Source organism: Hakea prostrata, chromosome 1, assembly GCF_041222555.1.
Source record: "Hakea prostrata isolate BN-2017 chromosome 1, UWA_Hpros_2, whole genome shotgun sequence".
NCBI lineage: Eukaryota > Viridiplantae > Streptophyta > Magnoliopsida > Proteales > Proteaceae > Hakea > Hakea prostrata.
The window spans coordinates 16,249,600-16,263,075 of NC_142600.1; the positions used below are offsets into that span (position 1 = coordinate 16,249,600).

Here is a 13,476-nt window from a genome sequence, read left to right on the forward strand (position 1 = left end):
ATATGGGTAGTTTATGGATTCCTATGGTATTTCTGCTCTGCCACCTTTAAATCTGTGAAATTCTCAAAGGTGAGCAACCATGCTAAAGGTATATGAGCAAATAAGTTTTTATGAGAAGGGGCAATTCTGGAATTTAAATCTTGATAGAAAACTGAATCATTCAAATCACCAGGGGCTTGAATGCAATTTTGTGATGTAGCCTAAGATGTAATAAAGTAAAAGAATCTTATCTTAAACCTTTGATAGAAAACTGAATCAATCAAATCTATAGAACTCCCCCAGGGCAGTTCCTTTCAAGTAAAAATTTTGAGGCATAAGCTCTTAATACCTTACCGTCCTAAGATCAACCAATATTGTTCCAAAATCAACTGATGATAACAGCCTGAAACAGGGATTGGCAGTAGCGGCAGGAGAATCTGAGAATCCAAATTTGGTTCTCTCAAGAGAGGAAATTGTAGGGGTCTAGGGGCAAGTGTTTAGGAGTTAAGACCTTGGGTTACTTCAGGGTAGGGCAGTATGCTTCTGGATTTCAGTCCAAACCTTGAGGCATCATTTGTTTCTATGTAAAAAGGGGTGGGGAAAATAAACATGTGGGACCTAATGTAGTAGGGTGGGGGACCAGAAAAGGAAAGGGAGAGATTTTGTAGAAAAAGTTGCAAATGTGGGTCCCACATTGATCATATCCCTCACTTTCCCACAAAGTCCCACTAATTTTGTGGAATTTTAAAGGGGGTGGGGTGGGAAAAATAGAGTTCCATGTCAGCAGACAGGTTCCTTAAATCAAAGAAGCTTGTCTGCTGACTTTCCCACCCTATTGAACCAAACAAGCCATGCTTTGAAATTTTGTGGAAAAGTTACTTTTTCACTCCTTTTTTCCCACCCCACTTGAAATTCTTTCAGACAAATGATACCTGTGGGTTAACTGAGTTTTGAATTTTTTTCTTTCAACCTAGCAGTATGCCAATGATATGAGAGATTAATGAAAATAGAAAAAATGAAAGAGTAATGAGAGACGGGAGAAATAAGAAAAGAAAGGCAGAACAATAAAGATTGCAGACAGAAAGGAGAATAATTAGGTGAAGGAGATAGTACTTGTGGGAGGTTTTGTAAGTTGAACCAAAGTGAAGAAAGATAAACAACAAAGAGCAACACCACACACATAAACCACCTGTGTAGAAAAGTATTCCATTCCAAATCTAATCTTGCTTGGCTGTTTTGGTGTAAAAAAATGCTCAAACTCAAATAAGGTTATTTAGTATTATTTAACTAAAATATGCCTTAAACTAGGAAAGTGGCAACTCCTATGTAGCTAAGTCTTACCAAAATAAAATTAATTAAGATAAATAATATAAGTTGCTTATCTTGAACATGGAAATAAGTCCTACAAGCCCAGCAGGTTGGGCTGCTTCTATTTTGGCTTAGGCTGCATTTGTTTGCAAAGGTGGGGTGGGAAAAAAGAGGTGAAAAAAAAAACATGTGGGCCCCATGTGTAATGGGGTGAGGGAGAAGGAAAGGAAATGATTTTGTGGAAAAGTGTTAAATGTGGACTTCTTGGTTTTCCACACTTTTTCAAAAAATTCCACATATTTTGTGGGGTTTTGAAAAGGTATGGGGTGGAAAAGTTAGCATGCCACCTCACTAGACAAACTTCCTTAAATTAAGGAAGCTTGTCTCTAGCTTTCCCACCCCCATCAACCAAACAAACCACACTTTTGGGATTTAATGGAAAAATTTGCAAACCCACCCCACCTTTATTCCATCAAACAAACACCGCCTTAGGCTTTCACAATGAGTTGTTCTGGTCTATCCACGTCAATGCCACTGTATCTAATATCTTTATTTGCTTGTGTTTGGTTTTAATTCCTGTTCTTTGATCCTACGTTTGGCTTAATGGCTCAAAAGGTTTTTTTTTTGGGGGTCATCAGTTTATCTTTTTTCTCTCAATTTCTAAATTGTTAAAATGAATATTTTGATTTTATTTTTATAATTGATGTGTACCTTTTGATTTTGGTTCAGATTCTTGAAGGCATTAGTGATATCCGTGATGAAAGTGATCGCTCTGGAATGCGCATAGTCATAGAAGTATATAGAATATTACCTTATTCTTTTTTAGTTTGGAGAGTCACATATTTCTGAATCTCACTGCCTGCCCTGCTTCAAATGAAGATTACTGCATTTTCACTTTATATTAACTAGGTCTGATGTTTTATTGTCAGTTGAAAAGGGGATCAGATCCTTCCATTATTCTTAACAACCTGTATCGCCATACTGCTCTTCAGTCAAGCTTTAGCTGTAACATGGTGGGGTTAGTGTATTCTAGACCCTTCTTTGGCATTGTTGCTTTGGCAATTGAAACCGTGATGATGTTTTTTCCTTGTTGAATTTTATAAGTAAAAGAATTTGATAATGATTCATTTAAAAAAGATTTTGATAATATGCTCAATGGACATATGTATACGTGTAAGTGGAGGTGTGAATCAAGACTAATATGCATTTGCTTACAATTGTGTTTGGCTGTATTTTACATGTCATTTACCTTGTATATTTTGTGCACTTTTTTTTCTTTTTTCTTTTTCCTTTTTGTTTTTGTTTTTTTTATTTTTTACAATTTGCATGATTTGTAACTACTACTGGTTGATGCATCGTGGGATCTCTCAGTGGATTAAATATTGATGAATTTCTAAATGTGATGTTGCTGTGAAGGCCTTCACTTGTGACTACACTTTGTTATAGCTGTGGTTGATGAGTCCATGTTAGGGGATATCTACCTTGTTTACCCGGCATCCTTTGGTGAAGATGCAGGTTGGAAATGAAAGTCAACTTAAAAGCCATATCCTAACCATGGAGGACTGTGCAGACTCTGTTTCTTTTAATATCTAAGATCTTTGTTTTCATAAGAAAGATAGCATCTCTGAATAATTTGCTGCTATCACTGCCATTTGCCTGTATTATTTATGAACTTTTATGTATTTAAAGTAGCAAGAAAATACTGGTATTTTGGTATGTTCGAGCTTTGCAAATTATAAATTACACTCTTTATCCAGATGTTGAGATGTTAGATTGTTATCACTCCAAACAGGCACCTGCCAGATGATATCATAGAAGCCAATTGAGTGCACAAATTTTGAAGTTGATTCACAAAAAGTATGTAACCTTTTTCTTTAGAATTGTTAGATCATGCTTTAGAGGTTAAAGGAGCCATCAGATTGTTATGTCTGATGGATCACTGTGATGAAGGGTGAATAACTGATATCTATAGATATTTCTCACAACTTACCTCATGTGCACAGTCCTTAAATCAGTACCCGAAGGCAAATTACAAATCACAATACATGGTTCAACTGTGCAAGTGACTGTTCGAGTTCGGCCTCAAATTTGGCCTTTGTGCGCAACAAATTCGTTGACCACACCCATAGCCAAGAGCACCAACTCCTGTTTGTATTACACCCATTGCACAAGAAATGTGAAGTTCAAACCCGGTGCCAAAGGCTTCTGCACAAGCACAGTCCAGGGGTGGGGGAGTTTTCCTACGCAATCTTATCCTAGCAATTTTTTGCTGGAAGGTTGTTTTGATACCTAGACCTTAAGCTGCAACTGTAGTCTACCAACCATTGTGCCAAGTCCCACCCCTTACAAGATTCAACACTACACCCACTGTGTTTGGAGCTACAACTCTTCTTGTGCTTGTGAGAAACCCACACAACCATGCTTACAATGATAGCTTAATACATGAAGTCTACCTTTACCCCCATGTTCAAGATCAAACTTGAGGGCCAGTTCTGTTTCAGGTCCTCAAAAGACCAAGTTGACTCTCAACAAGTTGTACATTTTTTTTGGTACCAACTTCAGTAGCCTTCTTGAGGAGTATTTGATGAGGGGATCTGGCTGAGTCTTGGTATCTAGCCTGTATTAGGCCTTTGAACCCAATGTCAGTATCATATTTATGAGATAAATATGTTTGAGAGTTCCATTTTGGACTGCGCGTTGTGACCATTATGATGATCAGATGTCTAAAATGTCCTACACGCATAATTTCCTTTACAAATTACTCATACTTCCAATTATTAAATCTAATTATGGGAAAGCATAGTTGACATCATATCATTTTTGACATGTAGTATGCATGTATAAAATAATTATCAAGCAAAAAATGGATAGTTCTAATTAAATCTTAAATATTTATAGCATTTGTAAATATTTTAATAATGATGAAAAATAGACTAATTAATTTAATGGCTGAAAAAGAAGTGAGTTGAGGTCGTAAACCATCCAGTGGTGTCCAATAGATGTCACAACATCCTAAGGTTTTCATTTTTATATCCAATAAAATTAGCATTTCCTTGATAATTTAAAAATATAATAACTGGGGAAAAAATTTCGAAGTGTTGAACTCATAGATAAAAAAAAGTTGTATAACAGATATTGAAATTACACAAAACCAACAAGCTTTTGAATATATATATATAAAATAATAATAATGATTTGTGGAAAAAAATGTTCAGTTACTTTGGAGATGTGGTTGAAATTGTTGTAAAGTAAGAACAAATTGCTTGCCAAGTTGATTTCATTCATTCACCCTTATGGATTTATCATATGGATGTTCTCAGTGTAGTTGGAACGAGGATGCTATGATGGATGAGTGGCAAACTAGGAAGGATAAGATAATGAATGATCGTATTAGAGTTGGGCCGGGAGTAGCTTCGATAAGTGATAAGCTACGAGAAAGTCGTTTGAGGTGGCACAACCACGTTCAATGGAGGCCTATAAATGCCCCTATACGGAGAAGTGATCTAATCCAGATTGAAGTAATTCGAAGAGCTAGGGGCAGACCTAAGATAACCTTAAGAGAATTGGTGAGGAAGGATATGCATATTAGGCCTTATATCTAGTATAGTAGTATGGCCTCAAATAGAGCTGATTGGAAGGCAAGAATCCATGTAACCAACCCCATACAGTTGGAAGAAAGTTTGTTGGTGTTCTTTTTGTAGGCTAGAACCAACTTAGAGAGGGAATAGGAGTACATATCTGATTAGGAAAGACATACGAAACAGAAGGACCTAAAAATATAATGAGAAGGAGTCCTATTTCAATTAGGACTCTCCTCAATAACTTGCGCTACCACAAGGGAGCACTCCCCCTCAAGTTGGGCCATAGATATCACACTTGCCCAACTTAGTTAAAATAGGAGGGATTACCCAACTAGTTAAACCTTTGGTGAAGACATCTGCTACTTGATATGTATACTTCGCTAATGGCATATAGATGCTGCTGCTTCCCCAATTTTTCTTTTACAAAGTGCTTGTCAATCTCCACATGTTTTGTCCCATCATGTTTTATTAGATTATGGACAATGCTTATGGCAACCTTGTTGTCAAAATAGAGCATCATGGGAAGAGGTGCTAGCACACCAAGGTCTTCACAAAGACCGTGTAACCATAATAATTCACAACTCTCTTGAGCCATGGCTCGAACAGCATTAGATGTTGCAATAATATTATGCTTCTTGCTTTGCCAAGTGACCAAATTCCCACCTACGAAGTACAATACCCTGAGGTGGACTTTCGATCATGTGAACCTCCCTAGCTCGCATTAGTGTAAGCTTTAACTCGCAGATGGTCATGTGGCATAGGAGAAAATCTTTCCCTGGGGCATATTTTAGGTGGTGAAGAATTCGGAAGATGGTAGACATATGATTGGAATGTTGATCATGCATGAAATTGACTCACAAAATACTAGCATCAGCAGCAATGTCAATTTGTGTTTTAGATAGGTAGAGAAGATGTAGCCCTTCTTGGAAGGTGAGTAATCCACAAAGATACATCTAATGCTTCGTGGATTAAGCTTGCCAGGACAGTGATGATTGCGAACATAGAGGACACAACTAGATGCCTTTGGAGGTACTATAAAGGGTGTTCTTTCCAAGTTGTATAGCACTAGGGGATTGGGAATCAAGAATGCAAGACGGCATCCAGTTGATTAGGTAGGGTGTGGGGAGAAAAACATCTGTCCAATACTGGGAGGGGACATTAGGTGTAAACATCAAATCATGAGCAACTTTTATCCAATGCCCCTTTTTCGCTATGCCATTCTGAGCTTAGGTATCAACACAATTGGTTTAATGGAGAATACTATAATCTGCTAAGTATGCCTGAAAAGTATGCTCCAAATATTCTTTACCATTGTTAGTTTGACGTGCTTTGATTGTGCCATCGATCTGAGTCTGTATCATCTTGTGGAATACTTGGAAGCATTAGAAGACTTCACTCCTGTGTCGCATTAGATATGCCTAATGGCACAATGTGGTAGTCAACGAAGGTTACAAACCACTGGTAACTAGAAATGGAATTAAAACGAGTAGGGCCCTACATCAGAATGAACTAAATTAAAAGGCAGAAAAAGGGAATAAATAAAGGGTGCTTGTTTAGCTTAGATAGGTGTTTCACCCAAAAAAAAAAATTCTTTGTTACAGTGCCTTAACTAAATTTGGAAAAAGGAAGTATAAGGTTTTAACTGGAGGATGACCAAGCGTCTGATGGAGAAGGTGAATATTCGAGGAGACAGTGAATCTGTGGTGTTGGTGAAGAAGGTTGCAGCAGTAGGAGGTTCCTTGCTGTCGAGTAGGTAGAGATCATTCTGCACCTTGCCATGTCCAAGCGTCCTCTGTCACCAGATCTTGTACAACATAAGGAGAAGGATAAATAAAGTAACTTTGTGGTTTAAATCCTTAGTAAAACTATTAATTGATAAGAGATTAGTTGAAATTGAGGGAATATGCAAAATAGAAGACATGGTTAAGGTGGAAGAGCAGTGAATGGTCCCTTTCCCAGAGATGGAGGAGAGGGATCTATTTGCCTTATGGACTGCGTCTTTTTTGACAAAGGGGTGTATTGATGGACTAATCTGTAATGTGATTGGTAGCCAGAATCTATAATATAGGAGGTAGATACATTTGAAGCACGAAAAGGTAGTTCAGAAATTCTTGAGTGGGCTTAATAGTTATTAGAAGTAGCAGAGGCAGCTATAGATGTGGTAGTGGGGGCAGCTTGTAGTAACTGATGAAGAGCCTGCAGTTCTTGTCGGAGATCTTTGAGAGCATGTTAGCTTCAGTGGAAGGTGCTGAGTCAACTTCATTTTGATTGGCTTGAGTCTTTCCCTGATTCTTTCCACCTCTAGCTTTTCTTTTTGCGTCAAAGTCTATGGGCTTCTCATGCAGCTTCCAGCATTTTTATTTTGCATGGCATGGTTTACCACAACCTTGCATTTGATAACTTCTTTTGGTGCCTCTCTACTATTTCCAGTATGAGTCTGAAGGGTTGAGCTATCAGGTGTAGAAGAAGGGAGCATTGCCACACGATGAAAGTCTTTGTTGTGAACAAAAGCATATGATTCCTTTAAGATAAGAAAGGGATCTCGACTGAGAATCTGAAGCCGAACAGGGTCATACTCACCTTGAAGTCCTAGGTATCATATACAGGGGTCTCTTCAAGGTGCTTGTGATAGGATGTAATGTCATCAACAGTATTGGGATGGAATGTGTTGTAATGGTCAATCTCCTGCATTATGCATTGAGGGTGTTGTAGTACTGAGAGAGTGTTATATCCTTCTGTTTGGTCTCATAAATTTGTTTGCGAGGTTCACAGACTTGAGCCCTATTTCCAACTTTACTATACGTCTTCTGTGCAGTAGTCCAAATACTAGCATCAGGGTCCAACAGAAGGAAGGTTTGGTAGCTCTGGTTTTATGAATCTAATCAGGAATGCTATTACCAGAGAATAATGTGCAAGCCATCACTCTTGTACTGATCCAAGGTTTCTTTTTGTTTTGCAGTAGTTCCTGTGATATGTCCTAGCAGTCATCTGCCAACTGCCAATGATAGTAAATTAGGCAAACCTTGACACGTTAAGTAGTCTGAAACATCTAGGATTGTAAGATAAGAACAAAGAGGTTGGTAATTAGTCTCATTAGGGCTTTCAGATGTATTAGATATGGGGTTTGTGGTTGTAGTTGATTCTGATCTAGTCATCTTTTTCCTAGTTTTAGCCTTGCAAACTCTACTGAACTATTTGGGTAACAATTAGGGTAACAAACCCCACTAATCTATTTGAGTGACAGTTAGGGTAGAATTACAACCAATTTAGGGCTGGGGAAACTTAGGGGCAAAAAAAAAAAAAAAAACAAACTACAATCAAAGATTCTTGAACTATTATAGCGCTAAAAATATTGCAATTGGATAATAACTTCTAGGGTACAGCAGGAAAAATAGAAATTCAGATCTGCAGCAAGGTTATGTCTCTGAAGGGGAAGATTGCCGAGAAGAATAGGCAAATCTTCAGGCATAACAGAGATCAGTTTCTGCACAGGTTCCAGAAGGAATTCATTCCATGTTTTTTTAGGTTATAAGGGGTAAAGAGAGGGCAACAATCTGAATCATCATTATCTTTTCAGTTGTTGCCTTTAAAATAGAAAGAAAAAGGCTGCCGCAAGGTGGCTCCAATGGGAAAAGACAAATTGCAGCTGACCTGATTTTATGCGATGGAGATGGGTGCTGAACTTGCTTTCATTTTTAACTTTTGGACAGGATTGGATGGCAATAGGAGCAGAATCACCAAGCTGCAATAGGACTGGAACCCAGTTGCGATAGGAAGAAGAAAGCCCCTTGCAGCAGTTGAGATTGGAGGGGCTGCGATTGAGTTGGAGAAGAAAATACTTCAAGCCCTTGCTCAGCAACAGAAAAGGCGGTCGGTTCTTACCCTAGCTTTGATACCATGTTGTCAAGTGAGAAAAAGTTGCTTTACAAAGTTGATTTCATTCATCCACCCTAATAGGGTATCTATAGATTTACAGCTCACAGACTGGAACCAACTTATAGGGGGAATAGGAGTACAAATCAGATTAGGAAAGAAATTAGAAACAAAAAGGACCTAAAAATACAACGATAGGGGTGTCCTATTTCAATTAGGACTCTCCTCAATAGCTAGTTTGAGGTTCCTCTCACTAAAAAAAAGAGGCTAGAATCTATGTGGACGCAGGCTAAATATAGATGAAATCAGCTGCATGGGCTATTCCATTCAAGATTTTGGCAAAAGTCAGATCAAAGGCCAAAGAACACAAAAATTAGTGTTGCATTTTGTACATTGTCTTGTTTCTAGAACAATTAAAGTGGTTGGGTTTGAACTATTGGTCTTTTGGCAAGTCTCTTTTAAAAGACACTTATATGATTGGTCCCACATTGGTTAGGAACAAGTTAGAAGACTTGAATATAAAAATTTATGGTTCCTATAAGGGAAATGTGGTGAGTAATGTATGTATGCTCTACTTGGATTTGGGTGCCCACAACACGTGCAACAGCATGTCAAGCCCAGCTGGGCTGTGGCTGTGGTCTGAGGTCAAAGGTCTGGGTTTATGTGAATCAATTTCTAGGGTTTAGTTGTTGGAATATTTCCCTAGAACCAAGCTTACTCCAGGATCCACTTTCTTCAGAATCAGCAGTCTTCTATGGCTGTAAGTACCTTCGGTGGAAGGGGTTTGGGTGGTTTTAGGGTTTGAAAGAGTTAGGTTAGGGTTATAGAGGATTCGGTTTTATATTTAAGGGTTGAAACCTCGCTATAATTATGGTTTCAGATCTGGAATCGTAATTAGGGTTAGGTTTAAAAGGAATCTAGTGTTAACCCTTAATGGGGTTAAATGGAGTAGGGGATCTAGGTTTTCAGAGGGGAGGGAGGGTGCTGCTACCGGAGGGAAAAAAGTGTGGAAAGGGGAGGGCTGGTTTGGACTTACTTGAATGGAGGAAGCTGCTGTAATGCTTGAATTGGGTTGCTGCCATAGGCTTGAAGGAGGGGAACTTGAAGAAGAATTGCAGAATTTTATCACACACCTAGCTGTGGGATTCCTCTTAGGAACTCATGACTCCACTCTTTCTTCAATCTCAGATTTTATTCAATAATTCAAGTCTGCCTTGTTACAACTCAGAGTGGCTGATTTATAGCCTAGATGTAGGAAAACATAATAGGACTCAACTTCCAAAAAGAAAACAAACTAGGACTCTTAACTTGCAAACTAGTTCTAAATAAAATTCTTAGTACTTTAACTCATAAAAGGAACCTTCATAAGTCATAACTAATTCTAAGAGAGTTCCAATTTGAATTCTAAGAGTAGATGTTGGTCCTTCACAAGGACTGGGACCACCGTAATGGACTCCCTCACAAACTAGGAATCCAACCCTAGTAAGGACTCTTCAATTACTTACAAAATAATGACACAATTTAAAAAAATAAAGTAGATCTAGGTTCCCGTCCAATGATAACCTAACTTGGACTTCACAAAATTTATCTAAAATGACCAAAACACCCTTGGTGTGGGGGAGTTACCTAGGCCTTATGCTGCCCCTGGAAATGATTTACAACCATGAAGTCCATTGGTTCATGGGAATCTCTGGTTTGTCTTTAGGTTCATAGTTGTCAAGATGCTGGAGGGCTGGTGACAAGGGTTTGTTGTGAAACTGAAAGATGCCTCTGAAATGACAGTAAAATATGCCCACAGAAACGGTCAAAATGCATGTTATTGGGATTTTTGGGAATATGATCCATTTCAATGATAAGAAGCCCAAACATTGAAGACCCATTAATTAACATGCGGAATATGTTATTTTGTTTCCATGTGTTAACTGTAAAAAGTTTGACATTTCAGTCAAAATGCAAACTATGCCGTAAAGCTACACGTATTTGGTTAGCATGATGGGTAAGGTCTCTAAAGCTGAGTTGCTGTATTTGGTATCGATCAGCCCAGGACATATTTGTCTCGTATGTTTGTTGAAATCAGCCTTGTTTTTTTGAAAACTTTTATTGATGGTCTAAGTTCTTGCTGGCCTTTTCTCCACAAGTATCATATTTTCATGTTAGCTGTTGGCATGGGGGGGGGGGGGGGGGGGGGGGCCGGGGGGCACTTAAGCACATAATATTCAATTTATAATTTCTAACTTCTTGTTGCAATAAAGGAGGGGGGGCCCCCCTATCTTCTGACCAATGACTTTGATATCCCATGGCTTTTAGCCTTTGTTGTCAGTTAATGACTTTGTTGGTCATCGCTAGTAATCACTTGAGGGAATACCACTTTGGTGGGAAGTCTGATGGAGGGCTATTATGGGTATTTGGGGAAAAAAGAAAAAAAAAAAAAATTGAAAATTGGGAAGTTACAATTTACAGGTTAATGCTTTCTCATGTTTCCACGATCCTTTCCAAATTTCCAAGCCACAAAACAACTTTTGTCCTTTTCTTCTGAACCAGCTGGTCTGGATGGTTACACGACTGTTTGATCTCTGATTTTCTTTCGTGATTTCGCAATTTCAAGGAAATTTTGTTCTAGGCTGTTGCATCAATTTATAAACCTGTAATATCTTCTGCCTGCTTTGTATTCTGTTTTTTTTTTTATTAAAAAAAAAAAAATAAATTTTAAAAAAAAAAATAAATATTTTTTTTTTTTTTTTTTTTTTTTTTTTTTTAAAAATAAAATAATAAATAATAAAAAAAAATAAAAAAAAAATTTTTTTGACATATGTTTTGTTTATACATTCATACTTATGATTAAGGATGTTGACTAGTTAAGGCATTCAAGAAGTGACTAGTTATGTTTAGTTGACTCTACGATTGCAAGGCCAATGGGAGATGCCAAGGGTCACTTTTCATTATCATCTTACCTTAACAATTATTTATTCATTGTGGACAGCAAATTGGTGAAAGAACTTGTGACATTATAATAGAAGATTCTATGGTAGCAAATTCTTGACTGATGGCAGTTTGGAAAAAAGATGGTACATGAGTATAAAATAGAGTATTTTCAAGCTACACAAGTAGAAGGATACATGCATGCAGCATTAAATGTATTTGATTTGAAGTTGAAAGTGTTAGAGGTTTATGTTGAGGGAGATTCTTTAGACTTCCATATACAAGGAATAGTTAAGCTGAAGGTCGGATATGATACAATCACCTAAGTGGTGTCCCAAACTAAATGGCCCAGCTAGATTGGCCTAGATATGCTATTCTACCCTATCAATACCATCAATTGTCATCAACTGTAACCCATTCATGCTTTTTCTTACTTCTGCATAGTCATTTTAGGTTTACTCGTTGCTTATTACCTTCTTTGATTTAGATCAAATGACTGATTGCTGGAACATACAAAGGTTCAACATGCCAATTCCACCTCAATCTGCCTTCTCTTGATTTGATAATGCATCAATTGTATTCCATTCTAGTACTTTTTACCACCTGATTTGTCTAGACCTCCACATCTTTCTTTCTACTTGATACATGATCAGATACATTCACGTTTTATTAATCCTTTTTAAACCCTGAACCACTATTCATTACCTGGTTTTTTCAGGAAGGCGTCTCTGTCTTTATCTAGACTCCATTTCAAGGAAGAATATTCTGCCAATAGCCCATAGCTACATCAAAACTCATCTACTCTCGTGGCTTTTAATGTAGATCATTGTGTCCTTCAATTTTTATGCTTTGATGTCTTTTAGGCTTATTACTTATGTATTCTAGAACTAATTTTTACTTCTAGAAAATATGGAATTCCGTGGGTTATGTTTAAATTACTAACCTGGAAAAGTCTCTCTCTCTCTCTCTCTCTCTCTCTCTCTCTCTCAAATGTCCCAGGCATTCCTCGACTTTAGATGCTCTGTTGTTGAGCGACGTGCTAGGTTTAAACTTTCTCATGCTCAAGAAAGGAGACATATTGTAGAGGTACAATAATTGCTAAAATTGTTCTTGTTCTAATTTTTTCTTACTTTTTAGATGAATGAATAAATTTATTTTCTTATTAACTTGTGGTATTTTTTGATCAGGGTATTATTGTGGGACTTGATAATTTGGATGCTGTGATTCGTATAATTAGGGATACCCAAAATAACACTATGGCCTCGTCAGCTTTAAGAAATGGTATTTTTTTCATCTTTCAATATTTTGTCTCCCTTTATATTTGTTATTGTATTTTTTAAGGTCTAGTATCTTATTTCTAATGTAATTTATTCTTTGCTTCAAAATCAGTACGCATTCCTGATGCCGGTGCTGTTTCATTGCTAGCATGTTTGCAAATTTAATGTGGTTGCAGTTTAAGATTTTATGATACTGCCAGCTTTATTCTGGATTGAAACCAAGTATATATTCTCTGGTGTTCTGGATGTTGAAGTTGCTCCTACTCTATAAAGCCAAAATGGTTGTAATTAGAGGTTCTGGTCCATGCACATGGATGATTCATATGTTGATGGTATGATCAGATGGTCTAACTAGCTTTGACTAGAACTAGGTCGCAATTTGATGTAGGTAAGTCACTATGAGGGGTTATTTTAGGTATCATTTGTTTGAAAGAATTTGAAGTGTGGTGGAAAAGTAAACTTTTCCACAAAATTCCAAAGTATGGTTTGTTTGGTTGAATGGGGTGGAAAAATCAGTAGACAAGCTTTCTTGATTTAAG

General features: G+C 37.4%; 1 protein-coding gene across 1 annotated transcript in view; it reads left to right on the top strand.

The window, feature by feature from the left end:
- The window catches only part of GYRA (DNA GYRASE A), a 49,553-nt gene that overhangs the window by 14,076 nt on the left and 22,001 nt on the right, over positions 1–13,476 (top strand). Inside the window, 5 exon segments of the mRNA XM_089166657.1 lie at positions 2,017–2,082; positions 2,217–2,336; positions 4,956–4,973; positions 12,660–12,746; positions 12,848–12,941. Coding sequence (XP_089022783.1) covers positions 2,017–2,082; positions 2,217–2,336; positions 4,956–4,973; positions 12,660–12,746; positions 12,848–12,941 — 385 coding nt within the window.